Source organism: Microdochium trichocladiopsis, assembly GCF_020744255.1.
Source record: "Microdochium trichocladiopsis strain MPI-CAGE-CH-0230 chromosome Unknown B0I36scaffold_9, whole genome shotgun sequence".
NCBI lineage: Eukaryota > Fungi > Ascomycota > Sordariomycetes > Xylariales > Microdochiaceae > Microdochium > Microdochium trichocladiopsis.
This window is the reverse complement of record NW_025763552.1, coordinates 2,838,692-2,858,598: the sequence shown is the minus strand read 5'-3', so window position 1 is coordinate 2,858,598 and position 19,907 is coordinate 2,838,692. Positions and strand designations below refer to the sequence as shown.

Sequence of the window (19,907 nt, the reverse complement as noted above, 5' to 3'; positions counted from 1 at the left end):
TTGAAGCGATTTGTGGAGTGAGCGAGTGAGCCACTGACATGACCTCACCTTTGCCTCGTTACAGTACGACATTACTCTGAACATCGAGATCGGCCCGGCAGAATTGACAGTGGCTGTGGACTACTTTGGCACCGTCATGACGCGAGCCCAGGCCACCAGCCTCGGTGCATGCTTTGTGCACGTAGTCAACAGCCTTGTCCACGACCCCGTCAGCAGCATCTCGGCTATTGACATGGTCAGCAACACCGACTTGGCCAGGATGACTGCTGCACAGACATTGCCTCCTGCAACTCATGCCTGCACGCACTGGAAGATTATGGAGCAGATCCGCTTGAGGCCCAACGAGGCCGCCGTGGTGGCATGGGATGGTGACCTCACCTACACAGAGCTCGGCGCGCACGCCTTCCGCCTCGCGTCCAAGCTCCAGCAGCTTGGTCTCGGGCCAGAGGATCTCGTGCCCGTATGCTTCCACAAGTCCAAGTGGGCAGCAGTTGCCATGGTTGCGGTACAGATGGCCGGCGCCGCTTTTGTTCCCCTGGATCCAGGGGCGCCGAGACTGCGCCTGCAGAGTGTTCTGGCCGACACCTCGGCTACCGTGGCCCTCGTGGGAGCCTCGAGCTCGTCCAAGCTTGTCGACATGGGACTGGACGTCCTCACCGTCGACGAGGACCTGCTCACTGCTCTGCCCACTGTTGAGGAGAGCGGTGTCACCGCCTCGGCGGCAGTCCGACCAGACAATGCATCCGTCATTCTCTTCACGTCTGGCAGTACTGGCCGCCCCAAGGGCATCGTCATGCAGCACAATGGTTTCTGCTCGACAGCCGAAGCATACGGCACCGCGCTTGGCGTTGGACCGGGCACGCGTGTCCTCCAGTTCTCGTCCTACACCTTCGACATTGGCGTGCTCGATGTGCTCGTCACCTTGATGCGTGGCGGGTGCGTGTGCATTCCGTCCGAGGAGGCCCGCGTCAACGACCTCGCCGGCGCCATCAACAGCCTCCGGGCCAACTGGGCCCTCCTCACGCCGACCGTGGCCGACCTCCTCTCTCCCGCCGATGTCCCTGGGCTACAGACTCTCGCGCTCGCAGGCGAGGCCGTGACCAAGGGCGTCGTCGACAAGTGGAAGGGCCACGCCGCCACGGCCGGCGCCAACAACTCGTTCCACGGCATCTACGGCCCGGCAGAGGCCTCGACGTGCGCGTGGAACGCCAGCCTAGGTACGTCCTCCAAGTCTACTAACATCGGCACACCCCTCGCAAGCGCGTTCTGGGTGGTCAGTCCCACCAACAGCAAGCAGCTCCTCCCCGCTGGCTGCATTGGTGAGCTGCTCGTTCAGGGGCCCATGCTTGCGCGAGGATACCTCACGCACGACCCCAAGGCCTCTGCCAACTGGGTCGAGAATGTGCCGTGGTCGTCGTCATCGTCGCCGTCCTCCCAGGCAAGCCGGGGCTACCTCACTGGTGATCTGGTGCGCCTCAACGACGACGGGACGTTTACGTACATTGGCCGCAAGGACACACAGGTCAAGCTCCACGGCCAGCGTATCGAGCTCGGCGAAATTGAGACACACCTGCACGAGGTCTTGCCGAGTGGCCTGACCGGTATGGTGGATGTACTTACTACTCACAATGACAGCAACACCGCCGGCAAGGGCCAGAAGCTGCTCTCTGCGTTCATCTGGACCAAGCAGCCGGCTAGGACTGAAGGAGGGGACAAGCAGCAGCAGCCTCTCAGACTCGTCGAGCAGCTGTCTTCGGAAGACCGGCGCCTGACTGGCGGGTTGAGAACTACACTGGGCCAGCGACTGCCAGGGTACATGGTCCCGACCGTGTACTTTGTGCTCGCGGGCCAGCCAAAGCTCACCGTCTCGGGCAAGGTCGACCGGAAGCAGTTTGCCAGTCTTGTGTCTGCGGAGAAGGACATCAACACCCTGCTTATGGCCTCCTCTCCTTCTGACTTTGCATCCGACTCCTCCCTCGATCAGCCGCTCACCGACACCGAGACTCAGCTGCAAGATGTCTGGGCGCTTGTCCTGGCTCGCCCAGCTCCCCAGATCGGTCGAGACGACAGCTTCCTCGAGATTGGAGGTGATTCGATTGGTGCAATCCAGGTCGTGACGGCTGCTCGTCAGGTCGGCCTCCAAGTCACCGTGCAGCAGATCTTTAGCGACCCGCGGCTGTCCGCCGTTGCGGCCAAGGCTACCCGCACTGCCCAGGCAGCCGACAGCCTGGCCGCTGCAGCGAGACAACCGTTCAACCTCCTCCCGGCCGAGGTTGACCACGAGGCTCTCAAGACCTACATCTCCGCCGAGTGTGCTCTCGACAACACCGCACAAGCCATTGAGGATGCGTACCCTTGCACGCCGCTACAGGAAGGCCTGATGGCTCTAGCCGCGAAGCAACCCGGCTCGTATATTGCCAAGCACGTGTACGAGCTTGCCGAGAGGGTAGATCTTGATGGCTTCAAGGCCGCGTGGGAGCGCACCGTTGAGTCCTGCGCCAACCTGCGCACCCGGATCGTCTTGTACAACGGCGTATCTGTGCAGGCCAGCATCCGCGAGTCCGCAGAGTGGGAGGAGACAAGCCTGTCGTCATCGGATCTCTCCGCCGTGCTCGACGAGACCAAGGGGGTCGACATGCAGTACGGATCTCGCCTGTGTAGGTATGCCCTGGTCGACACGGGGGTCTCGGGTCCTCGATACTTTGTCCTGCTCATCCACCATGCCGTCTTTGATGGCTGGAGCATGAGCCTGATGCTCGAGACCTTGCAGACCCTGTACGATGGTGGCAGTGCGCCTGTACTGGAGCCATGTTCGGCCTTTGTCGAGTACACCAGCCGACCTAACCCCGGTGCCGCCACTTACTGGGCTTCGCAGCTTGAGGGAGCACAGCTTGCATCGTGGCCGCGCCAGGAACGTGACCGCATGGCCGAGACGACACAAGTCCTCGAGACCACGATGGATCTGCGTCAGTTGAGCAACAAGTCATCTGTCACCAAGGCCACGCTCCTCCGGGCCGCGTGGGCTTTGGTCCTGGCGAGATACTGCGACGCCGATGATGTGTGCTTTGGTGTTGCCGTGTCTGGTCGCCAGGCTCCGGTTCCTGGAATCGAGAGAATGGCCGGCCCTGCAGTCGCTACTGTGCCCGTGAGGGTCAAGATGGACCAACGGCAATCTGTAGGCAATTTCCTGCGGGCTCTGCAGACTCAAGCCACCGACATGACCGCCTTTGAGCAGTACGGCTTGCAGAACATTGCCAAGCTGAACGCTGCCGCAAAGGAGGCCTGCGACTTTACGAGCCTGATGGTTATTCAGCCTGCCAAGCTCGTAGAGGACATGAACGGCAGTGGTGGGCTGTTCACGACGACCGGCCTTGACGCCTACAAGGTCGACGGGTCTCTGGACGGCTACTTCAGCTACCCTCTTGTGGTGCAGGCTGTCACGCACGAGAGCTACGTCCAGCTCATGCTCATGTATGACCCTGCCGTGGTGCCGGACAGCCAGGCTGAGGCTCTCTCCCAGCACCTGAACCACACAGCACAGCAGCTCTTTGACGAGGAGCTGCAGCACGAGGCTCTCTCGTCCGTCAGCATCTCTGGACCCTGGGACCTCGGCCAGGCAATCGAGTACAACGGCGAGGATCCTGAACCCCTCCACGCCTGCGTCCACCAGCTGATCGAGCGCCAGGCCCGTGAGCGACCTGACGCTATTGCGATCCGGGCTTGGGATGCCGAGCTGACGTACGCCGAGTTCAACGCCGCGGCAAACCGTCTGGCTTCCAGAATTGCCCGAGACGGAGCTGCAGGCGTGGGAGATTTGGTTCACGTCTGCTTCGAGAAATCGGCTTGGTTCTTTGTGGCCATGCTCGCAGTGAACAAGGTCGGCGCCGCCTGGGTGCCGCTCGACCCAGGCCATCCAGAGCAGAGACAGAAGCAGATCATCAGCCAGACGGGCGCGACCCTCATCCTGGCTTCTGAACTACAAGCTTCAAAGTGCCGCAACCTCGTCGAAAATGTTCTGGTCGTTTCTGCCGTTCTTGACGACACACTACGCAGCGAGGAGGCGTCAGGGGATGCCAGCCACAATTTCGTCTCCGCCGTCACGCCCGAGCACGCCGTGTACGTCCTTTTCACTTCAGGAAGTACAGGTGTGCCCAAGGGTCTCGTGATGCAGCACGGTGCCGTGTGTGCTAGTCAGACGGCCATTGCAGCCCGCCTGCAGCTTACGCCCGACGTTCGCATGCTCCAGTTCGCCTCGTTCGTCTTCGATCTCTGCATCGGTGAGATCGTCGCTCCCCTTATTACTGGAGCCCAGCTCTGTGTTCCACCAGATGCCACTCGTCTCAACGGCATTGAAGAGTACATTACTACAATGGACATCAACTGGGCCTTCCTCACCCCTGCGTTCGCCAGGACGATCCGCCCACAGGACACGCCGAGCCTCGAGCTGCTGCTGCTTGCTGGCGAGGCAGTCGGCCAGGACATCCTGGATACCTGGTTTGGCCATGTGCGTCTCATCAACGGCTGGGGCCCTGCCGAGACCTGTGTCTTCAGCACCCTGCATGAGTGGGAATCAGCTACAGAGAGCCCCCTCACTGTCGGTAAACCTGTCGGCAGCTTCTGCTGGATCGTCGACGCAGAGGACCAAAGCAGCCTCGCGCCCATCGGCTGCGTGGGAGAGGTCGTGATTCAAGGTCCCACACTGCTCAGGGAGTACCTTGCCGATCCTGTGCGCACCGATGCCGCCACAGTTACTCCTCTGCCTTCGTGGGCTCCTCAGCTCGAGAACTGGAACCGCTTCTTCAAGTCTGGTGACTTGGCCGTGTACAACAGCGCCGGCGCCATCGACTTTATCAGCCGCAAGGATACCCAGGTCAAGATCCGTGGTCTCCGTGTCGAGCTTGGCGAAATCGAGCACCACCTTCAAGCAGCTACAGAGGGAGTCCATCGAGTAGTCGTTGATGTGCTCCGCGATGGGTCCACGGCGACGCTGGTGGCTTTCCTCTGCTTCACAAGTGAGGTCAAGGTGTCGAGCGGTGGTGAAAAGCACACACCCGAGGCGCTCTTTGCTTCGCTGGACCCAGAGCTCAAGGAGAAGCTGGTTGCCGTTATTGGCAAGCTTGGAGTTGTACTCCCCAATTACATGATCCCCGGCTTGTTCCTTCCATGCCAATACCTTCCCTTCATCGGATCGACAAAGGTGGATCGCAACAGCCTCCGGGCTGCTGCTGCTGCGTTGACGAGGGAGTCCCTGTCTGGATACACCTTGGTCGGCAGCGACAAGCGGGCCATGGCCAGCGCTCAAGAGAGCAGCATGCAGGCAGTCTGGGCCAATGTCCTCAAGATCTCGCCAGAGCTCATTGGCCGCGACGACAGCTTCTTCCGCCTGGGTGGTGATTCCATCAGTGCCATCGCGCTCGTCACTGCGGCTCGCGAGGCAGGGTTCTCCCTGACAGTGCACGACATCTTTGACGACGCCCGCCTGCTCGCTGTGACGGCCAAGGCCGTGCAGAATCAACAGGAGGAAGTCTACGACGTTGAGCCCTTCAGCCTGCTTCCGGATGCCGATCTGGAGCATCTGAGAGACGCCGCGGCGCGCGAATGCAGCCTCGTTTCTAGCCAGGAGATCGATGATGCCTATCCTTGCTCGTCGCTCCAGGAAGGTCTCATGGCTCTCTCGGTCAAGCAGCCTGGATCGTACATTGCCAAGCTCGTCTACCGCCTGTCTGACAATGTCGACCTCGATCGCTTTGAGAAAGCTTGGCAATCCACCATCGACCTTTGTGCCAATCTGCGCACCAGGGTCTTCTGGTACCAGGGGCGGTCTGTCCAGGTTGTGGTTCGTGACGATGTTCCCACGGACATGCCACGATACAACAGCCTCAACGACATGGTCGAGGCGGCCGGCAAGATCCAGATGCAGTACGGAACATCACTCTGCCGATATGCCCTGGCCAAGCAGAGTGACGGGCAAGTCTACTTCATGGTCATTGTGCACCATGCCGTTTTTGATGGCTGGAGCGTGGGACTGATCCTTGACGCGCTTCGTGGGTTCTACAACGGCGACGAGGTCCCCGTGCTCGAGCCATACTCGGGCTTCATCAACTACACTGCTGGGATCGACGCCGATGCTGCGGCTGATTACTGGCGAGAAGAGCTCGCCGGTGCTCAGCAGTCCTCGTTCCCGGCCGTCTTGGGCGCCCAAGGTGCGGTCGACACCACCGCACTGGGTACCACACAGGTGCTCGAGACCACGATTCCCATCCCTCAAAATGGTGGCTCATCTATTACCAAGGCCACGATCCTGCGTGCCGCCTGGGCCATTGTGCTCGCGCGTTACTGCGACGCCACGGACGTGTGCTTTGGCACTGCGACCTCTGGACGCCAGGCGCCAGTGCCGGGCATCACCCAGATGGCAGGTCCGGCCATCGCGGCGGTCCCGATCCGCCTTCAGCTCGATCGTGCTCAGCCCGTGGCCGATTTCTTGCAACATGTCCAAGCGCAGGCCGCAGAAATGGTCGCCTTCGAGCAGTACGGCTTACAAAACATTGCGGCGCTCTCCGCAGAAGCCAAGGCTGCCTGCGACCTCACGAGCATGCTGGTGGTCCAGCCCGCGAAGATCGTGGCCAACCTGACGGGCGAGGCGGACCAGCTGCTGGTTGCAGACGACACGGCATACAGCGCCGAGTCGTCCCTGACTGGCTACTTCAACTACCCTCTGCTGCTCGAGGCCGTGCCATACGAAGACCGCATCGAGCTTATGCTTGTGTACAACGCCGACGTGGTGTCCCAGAGTCGCATGGATGCTCTCTCTCACCACCTCGGCCATGTCATCCAGCAACTCGTCGGCGCCACAAAGACCAGCACCTTGGGATCCATCTCTGTGGTTGGGCCATGGGATGTAGAGCAGGCCAAGCAGCGCAACGGCGACGCACCCGAGATCATCGACAGATGCCTGCACTCTTTTATCGCCGAGCACGCGCTCAAAACGCCCGATGCGGTTGCTATTGATGCCTGGGACGGACAACTGACCTACTCGGGCCTCAACGCCGCGGCCGACCGTCTAGCTCATGAGCTGATGGATACATATGGCGTGGCGACGGGCGACCTCGTCCACGTGTGCTTTGAGAAATCCCTCTGGTTCTTCGTGGCGATTTTCGCCATTAACAAGGCCGGCGCGGCGTGGGTGCCTCTCGAGCCTAGCCACCCCATCCAGCGCCAGAGGCAAGTCGTCCAGCAGACCTGTGCGCGGGTGGCGTTGTCGTCCCCGCTGCAGTCTTCGCGGTGCTCAGAGCTGGTATCCCAGGTTGTCATCGTTAATCCAAAGCTCGACGAGCAACTTATCCAGAAACATGGCCTGGCTCCCAAACCCGCCGGCTCCGGCGTGAGCTCCGACAATGCCGCTTACGTCCTCTTCACGTCCGGCAGCACCGGCCTGCCCAAGGGTTTAGTCATGAGCCACCGCTCGCTGTGTACGAGCCAGACGGAGCTCGTGCGACCCCTCGGCATGACGAGCCGCGAGCGCATGCTCCAGTTTGCCTCGTACGTGTTTGACATGTGCGTTGGTGAGACGGTCGGGGCGATGCTTGTGGGTGCCCAGCTGTGTGTTCCCGCCGACAGCACGCGGCTGAGCGGTCTCGAGAAGTTCATCGAGGATCGCGGCGTCACCTGGGCGTGGTTTACCCCCGCGTTTGCCCGCACGCTGCACCCGTCCAGGATTCCTGGCCTGAAGCTTATGGTCCTCGCCGGCGAGGCTGTGACTAGGGATATCTTAAGCACCTGGGCTGGTCGTATCCGGCTGATTAACGGCTGGGGCCCGGCCGAGACCTGTGTCCTGAGCACGTTCCACGAGTTCACCTCGGCCCACGAGTCGCCCATGACGATTGGTCGACCGATCGGAGGGTTCTGCTGGATCGTGGATCCGACAGACCCGGCCCAGCTGGCACCGATCGGGTGTGTCGGTGAAGTGGTCATCCAGGGCCCGACTCTGCTGCGCGAGTACCTCGCCGACCCCGTCAAGACGGACGCGGCGGTTCTCAAGTCTGCTCTGCCCTGGGCACCTCAGGGGAACCAGCCGGGCTGGAACCGGGCGTTCAAGTCGGGTGATCTCTGCGTGTACAATGGCCACGGCTCGATTGATTTCGTGACCCGCAAGGACACGCAGGTCAAGATCCGCGGCTTGCGGGTCGAGCTGAGCGAGGTCGAGCACTACATTGAGAAGAACATGCCCGACCTGAAGACGGTTGTTGTTGATGTCCTGCGCACCGAGTCGTCGGCCATGTTGGTCGCCTTCCTCTGCTTCAGCGATGAGGTGCGCATGTCGTCTCAGGATGTTCTTCTGCCGTTGGAGACAGAGCTCAGACAGCAGCTGGTCGGCATGGTCGGAGCTCTGAATATCGCCCTGCCTAACTACATGATCCCGACCCTCTTTATCCCTTGTCGCTATATCCCATCCATCAGCTCGACCAAGATCGACAGACGCGGTCTGCGCACGGCAGCAGGCGACTTGCCCCGGGAAGTCTTGGCGAGCTACACTCTCGGCGAGACGGACAAGCGGCCCGTGGAGACCGAGGCGGAAGAGCGCATGCAGGCTGTCTGGGCTGCTGTGCTCAAGATCCCGACCACCTCGATTGGCCGCGACGACAGTTTCCTGCGCATCGGTGGTGACTCGATTAGCGCCATCCATCTCGTCACGGCTGCGCGGGAGGCCGGATTCCCACTTACGGTGCATAACATCTTCTCCGACCCCCGTCTGTCATCAGTGACGGCCAAGGCCGTAGCCAACGCGGTTGAGGCTAGCCAGGAGGAGGAAGACGTCAGCGCACAGAGCGCGGCACCTTTTGAGCTGCTTCCTGCCGGACAAGATGTCGAGCAGATCAAAGCAGTAATATCGGAAGTCTGCCACCTCGATGGTGGTCTGCAAGAGATTGAGGACGCATATCTTTGCACACCACTGCAGGAGGGTCTCATGGCCTTGGCCGTGAAGCAGCCCGGCTCCTACATTGCCAAGCGCGTCTATGAGCTGCCGTCCTCCGTTGACATGGAGGCTTTCCGCGCTGCGTGGGAAACAACACTCGTCGAGTGCACAAACCTCCGCACGCGCTTCATACTTCACCAAGGCGTCTCCGTGCAGGCCGTCATCCGGGAGCCGCCGACCTGGGAGCAAACTGCCGGTCGGACTTTGGTGGCAACCCTGGAGGCACTCGGCGTCGAGGCCATGGAGTATGGATCGCGCCTGTGCCGCTATGCCCTTATCGAAGAGGCCGATAAGTGGTATTTTGTGATCGTCATGCACCACGCCATCTTTGACGGATGGAGCATGGGACTCGTGATGGAGAGCCTGTGCAGCCTGTACACTGATGGTACCGTGCCGTCGGTGGTGCGCTGCGCCGACTTTATCCGCTACGTGGCCAATATCGACCGTGACGCTGCTACCGAGTACTGGCGTGCCGAGCTCGCTGGTGCGCAGAAGCTCGCGTTCGTGCAAGACGACAACAACAACGGTAGCAGCATCGCGACCCGCAAGCCCCTGACCCAGTCGTTCGAGACTACCGCCACGATTCCCCGCACGCACGGCAGCGACTCGTCCATCACCCAGGCGACGGTGCTGCGTGCGGCGTGGGCGCTGGTGCTTGCACGGTACGGGGACACGGCGGACGTGTGCTTCGGCTCGACCGTGTCCGGCCGGCATGCTCCGGTCGCCGGGGTGGAGCGCATGGCCGGCCCCGCAGTGGCGACCGTCCCCGTCCGGCTCCGACTGGACCCACTCCAGTCCGTCGCCGACTTCCTCGCCGGTGTCCAGGCCCAGGCCGCCGACATGGTCGCCTTTGAGCAGTACGGCCTGCAGAACATTGCCCGCATCGGCGACGACGTCCGCGCCGCCTGCGACTTTGACAGCCTGCTCATCGTGCAGCCTGCCGAGGCCGTCGCGGCGCCATACTCCAGCGTGCTGCGGCAAGTTACTTCGGACTTCGTCAACTCGGCCGAGGCGCTCGAGGGGTACTTCAGCTACCCGATGGTCCTGGAGGCAATCACTCATGCCGACTCTGTCAACTTCCTCATGACGTATGATGCCAACATCATTCCCGAGGGTCGCATGCGTGCCTTGGGCCACCACCTCGAGCACGTCGTTTCCCAGCTCATGACCAAGCAGGACTCTCTGCTTGCGGACATCTCGGTTGCAGGTACGTGGGATCGCGAGACCGCGGCCAGCTGGAACACCGCGGCACCGACCTGGGATGGGGCGTGCATCCACGACCTCATTGCAGAGCAGGTTGCCAAGGTCCCGCAGCGTGAGGCCGTCTTCGCCTGGGACGGCACTCTGACTTATGCCGAGTTGGATCGCTACTCGTCCGCCCTGGCTGCCCGGTTGGTGCAATTGGGTGTGGGCCCCGAGTCCATGGTGCCCATTTGTGCCGAGAAGTCGAAATGGGCGATCATGGCCATGGTCGCTGTGCTCAAGGCCGGCGGTGCCTTTGTGCCTCTTGATCCTGCCCACCCTGTCGGCCGGCGGAAAGCCCTCATTGAGCAGGTCCATGCCGAGGTCCTGCTAGTCTCCGCTGCCACAGCAGGGTCTTGTCACGATCTTGCCAAGGTGGTGCTTGAAATCTCCTCGGAAAGCATGGCTGATATTCTGGCTTCGCATGGCGGCTCGACCGTGGTCGCTTCTGGCGTCACTCCTGCCAGCGCCGCCTACGCGATTTTCACCTCCGGCTCGACTGGTCTGCCAAAGACCATTACCGTCGACCACTTGGCCCTGCACGCAAGTATCACTGCATTGGCAAAAGCCTTTGATGTCAACGCTGATAGTCGCGTGCTGCAATTCTCCAACTTCATCTTCGACGTCGCCATCGGTGAGATCTTCACTACGCTCACGCACGGCGGCACAGTCTGCGTGCCTGCCGAGGAGGATCGCCTAAGGTCCATTTCGCACTTCATACAGCAGGCCAAGGTGTCGGTCGCGTACCTGACCCCATCTTTCGCCGATACATTCTCTCCCGCAGATGTCCCGACGCTCAAGACGCTGGTGCTCGGAGGAGAAGCCCCTACACGTCGCAACCTTGACGCCTGGTTCGGCCACCTCCGTCTGATCAACGGCTACGGACCCGCTGAGGCATGTGTTTATGCCACGTCGTACGTGTACCAGTCCCTGGCGGACAATCCTGCCACCATTGGACGTGGTCTGAGTGGTGACTGCTGGGTGGTGGATGTCGATGACTGCCAAAGCCTGACTCCCATTGGCTGTATCGGTGAACTGGTCGTTCAAGGATACTCGCTTGCCCGCGGGTACGCTGGGAATGCCGAGGAGACAGCGCGAGTGTTCTTGTCTGATGTCCAATGGTTCCAGAGGTCGGCTGGTGACGAGCGCCGGTTTTACAGGACCGGTGATCTGGTCAAGTACAACTTTGACGGCACCCTCCAGTACCTGGGCAGACGAGATACTCAGGTGAAACTCCGTGGCCAGCGTATCGAGTTGAGCGCCATCGACCACAGCATCAAGAGCCTGCTGCACGGAGTCCAGCATGTCGCTGTTGACATCGTCAAGCATGGCGGCAGGGAAGCCCTGGCCGCATTTGTGGCCTTCGAGACCGAGGGTCACGATGATGGCGAAGCCGACCGTGAGCCTTGCTTGGTTGCCATCAGCGAGTCGATGCGTACCGCCTTCTCAGATCTCGCGGCGGAACTCGGCGCGTTGCTGCCTGCTTACATGGTGCCGTCGTACTTTATTACCCTCGACAGCATGCCCATGCAGAAAGCATCACTCAAGCTCAACCGCTCTGAGCTGAAGGCCATTGCCAGCGCAATGACGCAGGAAGAACTGTTAACATACTCCCTTGCGTCTGCTGACAAGTCGGCTCCCACGACTCCGATAGAGACACTTCTACAGCTCATCTGGGCGCAGGTACTGCATCTCCCCATTGAGCAGATCGGTCGTCATGATAGCTTCCTGCGCATCGGTGGCGACTCCATCAGCGCCATCCAGATGGTCACGTCTGCACGCGAGCACAACGTCAGCATCACTGTGCAGGACGTATTCAACGACCCACGTCTCTCGGCTGTGGCTCTGAAGGCCATACTTGATCTCGAGGCACCAGCTGACATCCCCGCGCCTTTTGGGTTGCTTCCAACCGCTGAGATCCTCGAGATCAAAGATGCCATTGTGGCTCAGTGCGCTTTGGCATCTGCCGCACAGATCCAAGACGCATACCCCTGTACGCCTCTGCAAGAGGGTCTGCTTGCACTGTCAGCCAAGCAGCCTGGCTCGTACATCGCCACCATGGTGTACCAGCTCGCATCTGATGTAGACGTTGGTCGTTTCCAAGCCGCATGGGAGCATACTCTCAATGTATGCGAGAACTTGCGCTCTCGTATCGTGCTCTTCAGTGGCACGCCGGTGCAGGCCATCATTAGTGAGCCTTTCTCCTGGGATGAGGCGGTTGGAGAGTCTCTGTCCACTGTGCTGGCAAATTCCAAGTCGACCCAGATGCAGTATGGAAGCAGGCTTTGCAAGTACGCGCTGGCCTCGGATGAACATGGAGCGAGATATATCGTTCTGACATTGCACCATGCCGTCTTTGATGGCTGGTCGATCAACCTGATGCTCAGCACTCTGCGGGACTCGTACGACAACGGCAGTCCAAAGGCCATGCTCCAGCCGTACGTGAGCTTCGTGGATTATGCCACGCGCAAGACCGACACGGAGGCATCCTCGCAGTACTGGCAAACACAACTCGAGGGTGCTCAGCGCGCTGCCTTCCCGCAGTCAGATCACCTTGCCCAAAGCCTTGCATCGCAAGGCCAGGACCGTAGTGCTGTGCTCAGTGCCTCCATCCCGATGCCCGAGCTGGTAGACTCGTCTGTCACTAAGGCCACAGTACTCCGTGCTGCATGGGGTATGGTCCTTGCCCGGTATTGTGACGCAAACGACATCAGCTTTGGCACCACGGTCTCCGGCCGTCAAGCCCCAGTTGCTGGCATTGAAAGCATCACCGGGCCCACGTTGGCCACTGTCCCGGTCCGCGTCCGCCTCGACCGCGAGCAATCTGTGCAGGCGTATATGCGCGGCATGCAGAGCCAAGCCACCGAGATGATCCCGCACGAGCAGTACGGCGTGCAGAACATCTCGAGGCTCAGCTCGGGCGCCAAGGAGGTCTGCGACTTTGCAAGCTTGATGATCATCCAGCCTGCCCAGGACCTGAGCTTGACGGATGGACCGGGCTCCCAGCTGCTACTCCCAGCTCAGCTGCCTCAGGATGCTACCACTGCTGCCACCAGCGGCTATTTCACCTACCCTCTGGTGCTCCAGCTGCTAATGCATTCTGACAAAGTCGACTTGCTGCTGACATATGACTCGGCCGTGGTCACGGAGAGCCGCCTGCAAGCGCTCGTCCACCACCTCGGCCGTGCCGTTCAGCTGCTCTCGACCCAGCCCGAGCTTCGCCTAGGTGAGCTTTCGATCGCTGGGGGGTGGGACCTCCAGCAGGCCACCCAGTGGAACGAGGTTGCCGATATGTCCGTCGTTGATGCCTGTATGCACGACCTCGTCAGCAAGCAAGTGCTCGAGCACCCAGAACAAGAGGCTATCTGCTCGTGGGATGGTACTCTGACCTTCTCTGAGCTTGAGAGACTTTCGGATATCGTAGCTATCGACTTGATCGCACGGGGGATCTGCGCAGAGAGCCTGGTCCCGATCTGCTTCGAGAAGTCTCTGTGGGCGATTGTCGCCATGTTCGGAATCTTGAAGGCCGGAGGCGCGTTTGTGCCCCTGGATCCGACTCATCCTCACAGCCGACTTCGCGAGCTGGTGCAGCAGACTGGCTCCAAGCACATGCTTGTCTCTGCGGTTATGCTTGAGAACTGTGCGGGCCTCGCCGACCACGTCCACAAGATTTCAGCACAAACCGCTAGCTCCGCGGAAGACAGCCAGAAGCCGCTTGGAGTCGCAAGACCGCACAACGCGGCCTATGCCATCTTCACATCTGGTTCCACTGGCAAACCCAAGACGATCGTGGTCAGCCACGCGGCCATGTCGACAGCCGCAGTGAGGAACGGCGCCGTCCACAAGCTGGGACCCTCCTCTCGCGTCCTGCAGTACTCCAGCTTCGTCTTCGACATCAGTCTCGGCGAGATCTTCGAGACCCTGTCCGTCGGCGGTACCGTGTGTATCCCCTCCGATGCCACCCGTCTACAGGGCATCGCCAGTTTCATGGAGTCGTCGCGCGTCAACGTGGCTATGTTGACGTCCTCGTTCGTCGCCGTGCTTGATCCCGAGGACGTCCCGTCCCTCAAGCATCTCCTTCTCGTCGGTGAAGCACCCACACAGCACGTCGTCGAGACATGGGTGGACCACGTCGAGCTGGTCAACGCCTACGGCCCCGCGGAAGCGGTTGTTTATTGCGCCTACCACCGGTATCTGCAGCGCGACGAGCCGCCCGCGTCCATCGGCCGCCCGACGTCCGGCCATTTCTGGGTGGTCGATCTGGACAATCGTAACCGCCTAGCTCCCGTGGGTTGCATCGGTGAGCTCGTCGTGCAAGGCCACGCCATCGCCAGAGGCTACGCTGGTGACGAGGAGCTGTCGGCGCTATCCTTTGTCAAGGGTGTCGTATCGTGGCTGCCCTCGGCTCAGCAGCAAGAGGGCCAGACATTCTACCGCACTGGTGATTTGGTCCGGTACAACACAGACGGGTCTCTGGAGTATCTCGGTCGTCGCGATATGCAGGTCAAGCTCCGAGGTCAGCGTATCGAACTCGGAGCCATTGAGAGCGCAATCAAGGAGGCCGGGTCTGGAGCTGAGCAGGTTGCGGTGGACTTGATCAAGTACGGTGCCCAGGACGCATTGGTGGCTATGGTCAAGTTCTCCCAGTCCCAGCCTGGCGAGGAGGGAGATGGGTTCCTTGCGAATCCCACAAAAGACGTCAAGGACTCATTTGCTGCCATCGCCGATTATCTGCGCATGCACTTGCCTGGCTACATGGTGCCCTCGTTCTTCGTCCCGTTGCAGAAGGTTCCGTTCCAGACCTCGATGAAACTGCACAGGTCGAAGCTGCGGGAGGTCGTCAAGGGGCTCACTCAGGAAGAGCTCCGCAGCTACCTGCCCGACAGCGCTCCCAAGGCACAGCCAGAAACAGACCTCGAGGTCCGTCTTAGGGATACTTGGGCTAAGGCCTTGGGCATTCCAGCAGATCAGATCGGCCGCCATGACAACTTCCTCCATGTTGGTGGTGACTCGATCACGGCCATCAAGGTCGTCTCTGAACTGCAGCAGCTCGGTCTCACGCTGAGTGTCCAGCAGCTGTTTAACACGCCCGTCCTCTCTGCCCTCGCGCTTGAGGTTGTTGTCGGCGATCGAGAAGCGGCCAGCTACGCCACAACGCCTTTCTCCCTTTTGCCATCAGATACTCTTGACACCCTTCAGAGCGCAATCGTACAGGAATGTGGACTCGGCAGTGTGCACGAGATTGTCGACGCATATCCGTGCACGCCCCTGCAGGAAGCTCTCATGGCCCTGACTGCGCGAGAGCCGGGATCGTACATTGCCAGCTTTGTCTACCAGCTCGGCGAGCACATCTCGGAAGACCAATTCAAGGCTGCCTGGGAGAGCACTCTCCAGGCATGCGACGCTCTGCGCACTAGAATCATCAACCACAACGGCGTCTCTGTACAAGCCGTCATTGAGGAGCAGGCAGAGTGGTCAACATCGTCATTGTCCTCCAAGTCCGACAACCAGCTTGTGGACTTGATTGAGTCCATCAAGGGCAATGAGAGCTTTCAATTCGGCACCAGACTTTGCCATTATGCAATGGCCCAGAATTCGGACGGCACGCGTAGCTTCATCCTGGTAGTACACCACGCTGTATTTGACGGCTGGAGCATGGGCCTCATCATGGACATCCTGGCAAAGATGTACCATGGTCACTACATTGCACCTGTCTCCCCTGTCCGGTATGCAGACTTTGTCAACTACGCCGCTCAGGCAGACAACGGGGACGCAGAACTCTACTGGAAGACACAGCTCGATGGCGCGAGAGGTTCTATTTTCCCGCAAATCGATGGCGGCGTCAAGAATGCGGAAGCCGTCACTCGCGTCCACCGGGCGGTTGTGGAATCCTCTATTGCAGACGAGTCCGGTGTGACCAAGGCTACACTGATTCAAGCTGCCTGGGCCATCGTCCTTGGAAGATACTGTGAGACGGATGACGTGTGCTTCGGCATGACGGTGTCTGGCCGGCAAGCACCTGTCGCAGGGCTGGACCAAATGATCGGTCCAGCCGTGGCTACTGTGCCCCTACGCGTGCGCCTTGCTGCTGCTGCTGCTGCAAGCAACCACGAGGAGAAGAACGCAACCACAGCCGGTGATTTCCTCCGCGGACTGCAATCGCAGGTGCTCGACATGATCCCGCACGAGCAGTATGGTATGCAGCGCATCTCGAAGCTCGGAGCTGATGCAAAGCAGGCATCCGAGTTCACCTCGCTGCTCATCGTGCAGCCTGCGAGCAGTGGTGTCGATGCCACATCTGCTGATGAGATTGCGGACTGGACTGCCGTGAATCCAGAGGCTTATGGATCCCAAGCCGCACTGGAGGCCTCATACAACTACCCTCTGGTGTTGCAGGCCCTCACTTCCACAGACACGACCGAGTTCGTCATCACCTACGACTCCAACGTGCTCTGTGAGGACCGGATAAAAGCCTTGGAGCAGCACCTTGGCAACGTGTTGCAGCAGTTGCTCAGCCAGTCGTCTGCGCCGTTGAGTGAGATATCTGTTGCTGGTGCTTGGGATCTCCAGCAGGCCCAAGCCTGGCAGACTCCTCTACCTGAGCAGATTGAGACCTGCCTACATGACATGATCTCTGGACATGCAAAGGCATCACCATCCCACGAGGCGGTGTACTCTTGGGACGGCAGTCTCAGCTATGCCAGGTTGGAAGAGCTCTCTAGCACCCTGGCAGCCACTCTGGTCCGCCTTGGTGTTCAGAGCGAGACTGTTGTGCCTATTTGCTTTGAAAAGTCAGTATGGGCGATCGTCGCCATGCTTGCCGTTCTGAAGGCTGGCGGCGCATTCACCCCAATTGACCCTGAGCATCCAGCGGGACGTCGCGAGACCCTGCTGCGGGAGTGCAAGGCTTCAGTCGTTCTCGCTTCGCCATCCACCGCAGGCCTGTTTGCAGGGCTGAGCGAGTCAATCATTGAAGTCTCCGCTTCGAACCTTGAGAAGCTCCTGGTCTCATCTACGGAGATGCCGCTGAGCCGTAGGGTCTCTCCAACAGATGCCGCGTACGTCATCTTCACCTCCGGCTCGACAGGTGTTCCCAAGTCGGTCCTGGTCGAGCATTCAGCCTTCTCGACCAGTATCATCGCCCAAGGCAACGCATACTCGGTGGGCCCGACCTCTCGGGTTCTGCAGTTCTCCAACTTTGTCTTTGATGTGTCCATTGCCGACATCTTCATGGCATTGGCGCTCGGAGGCACCATCTGCATTCCGTCGGAAGGCGACCGCCGACAGGGCATCGCCGACTTCATGTGCCGAGCTGGTGTCACCACCGCGCAGCTAACGCCGTCATTTATCAAGACGTTCACTCCCGCCGATGTGCCCACACTTCGTACGCTGGTGATTGGTGGTGAGCCAGCAACTCGGCAGACCCTGGAGACTTGGTGCCACCAGGTCGAGCTCATCAACGCCTATGGCCCAGCCGAGTCGACAATCTGCTGCGCGTGCCATCCATACACGTCTGCTCAGGACTCTCCCACGAATATTGGCAAGGGCACCACTGCTACTTGCTGGGTCGTGGAGCCCGAGGACGACACCCGTCTGGCCCCCATTGGTTGTGTTGGTGAGCTGCTTGTCCAGGGCAACTCGCTGGCCCGAGGCTATGCCAACGACGCCGCTGCCACGAAGCGTGCATTTATTGATAGCGTCGACTGGCTGTCCGCTTCGGAGCAGCAGGGCCAGCGTGTATACAAGACAGGCGATCTTGTTCGATACAACTTTGACGGCACGATGGAGTACATTGGCCGTAAAGACACCCAGGTCAAACTCCACGGCCAGCGAATCGAGCTCGGCGCCATTGAGCACGCCCTGAAACACGCCGAGCCAACTATCACTCATGTCGCCGTCAGCGTCGTCAAGAGCTCATCCTCGTCATCGGCCTCGTCTGAGTGGCTGATGGCTCTTTTCCATCTCGACGATGCGTCCCTGTACCAGGACATGTTTGAGAGTGAGAACATTGTGCCCATGACGGACTCATTGCGCGAGCTGGTCGCGAGCATGGTCGACGAGCTGAAGCGCAGTCTGCCCGGGTACATGATCCCGACTTACTTTGTCCCGCTGAAGAAAATGCCATTCCAAGCCTCCATGAAGCTGGACCGCTCGCAGCTTCAGCGTATCGGAAATAACCTCCTCGGCTCCCAGGAACAGCTGCTCAGCTATACCCTGGCGCAGGGCAAGAAGGTCGCGCCCATTAACGACATTGAGTTCAAGATGCGAGACATCTGGGCTCAGCTCTTGGGCTCTGATGCCGAGCTCATTGGTCGTGACGATAGCTTCTTACAGATCGGCGGTGACTCCATCAGCGCCATCCACTTGGTGACGATGGCGCGTGATGCGGGCTTCTCCCTGACAGTGCAGGACATCTTCGACGACCCTCGACTGCACGCCATTGCAGCACTTGCGGCCACAGGGTCGGAGCTGCAGACGTACAGTGTTGACAAGTTCGACCTGGTTCCATCAGACCAAGTCTCAAACATCTGTGCATTCGTCCGCCGCGAGTGCCAGCTTGCAGAGTTGGAAACCATCGACGATGTCTACCCTTGTACTGCCCTGCAGGAAGGCTTGATGTCGCTTGCAGTGCGCCACCCGGGCTCGTACCTAGCCAAGCACGTGTACAGACTGCCCCAGGACGTCAACGTCGAGCGATTCAAGAGCGCCTGGGAGGAGACGCTGCAACTCTGCGCCAACTTGCGGACGCGCATCGTCTCATACTCTGGCACTTCCCTCCAGGCTGTCATCAACGAGCCTTCCAAGTGGGAGGTCACTGCCGAGATGTCTGACATCGGAACTGCACTGCAGATGTTCGACTCCATGGAGATGCACTACGGATCCCGTCTCTGTCGGTACGCCCTCGTCACCGAAGGTTCTGGCGTCCACTACTTCATCCTCACTGCCCACCACGCCGTCTTCGATGGCTGGAGCATGGACCTAACGCTCAAGATGCTCCAGCAGCTTTATCAAGGCCAGCAGCCCGCCGCCCCACTGGAGCCATTCTCAAGCTTTGTCAAGTATACCACTGTGCTTGATCAAGATGCCGCGGCCGCATACTGGGAGAAACAGCTCGAAGGAGCTCAGCGTGCTCCATTCCCCGAGAGCGGCCCCGTGCAGACGACAACAGATGGCTCCAAGGGAGCAACCACACGGGCCTGGGAGAGCTCAATCCCGTTCCCACGGCTCAAGAGCAAGAGCAGCAGTAGCTCCATCACCAACGCTACAATCTTCAAGGCAGCCTGGGCTGTGGTGCTCGCACGGTACTGCGAGACTGACGATGTCGCCTTTGGCAGCACTCTGTCCGGTCGACAAGCCCCAGTTGGGGCCATCGAGAGCATGGCTGGTCCAACACTGGCGACGGTGCCGGTACGCGTGCGCCTCGACAAGCAAAAGACTGTTGCCGCGTTCCTCCAAGATCTGCAGGCCCAAGCTGCCGAAATGACAACCCATGAGCAGTTTGGTATCCGCAACATTGCCAGGCTGAGCCGCAGCGCAAAGGAGGCGTGCGACTTTTCCAGTCTCCTCACCATCCAGGCCGGCAGGGCGGTGGCGTCCCAGCTCACACCCGAGGAGTCGGCCATGCTCCAGCCCGTCAGTGCCGAGGAGTGTGGCGACGGCGAGTCGTCGTTCCGCGGATACTTCAACTACC

General features: G+C 60.2%; 1 protein-coding gene across 1 annotated transcript in view; it reads left to right on the top strand.

Moving 5' to 3' along the window:
• The window catches only part of B0I36DRAFT_417486 (uncharacterized protein), a gene marked incomplete at its 5' end in the record, with an annotated part of 66,506 nt that overhangs the window by 3,140 nt on the left and 43,459 nt on the right, over nucleotides 1-19,907 (top strand). Inside the window, one exon of the mRNA XM_046162114.1 lies at nucleotides 65-19,907. This exon is cut by the window's right edge and continues 39,886 nt beyond it. Within this exon, the coding sequence (XP_046008810.1) occupies nucleotides 65-19,907 (19,843 nt within the window). The remainder of the gene's footprint in view (nucleotides 1-64) is intronic.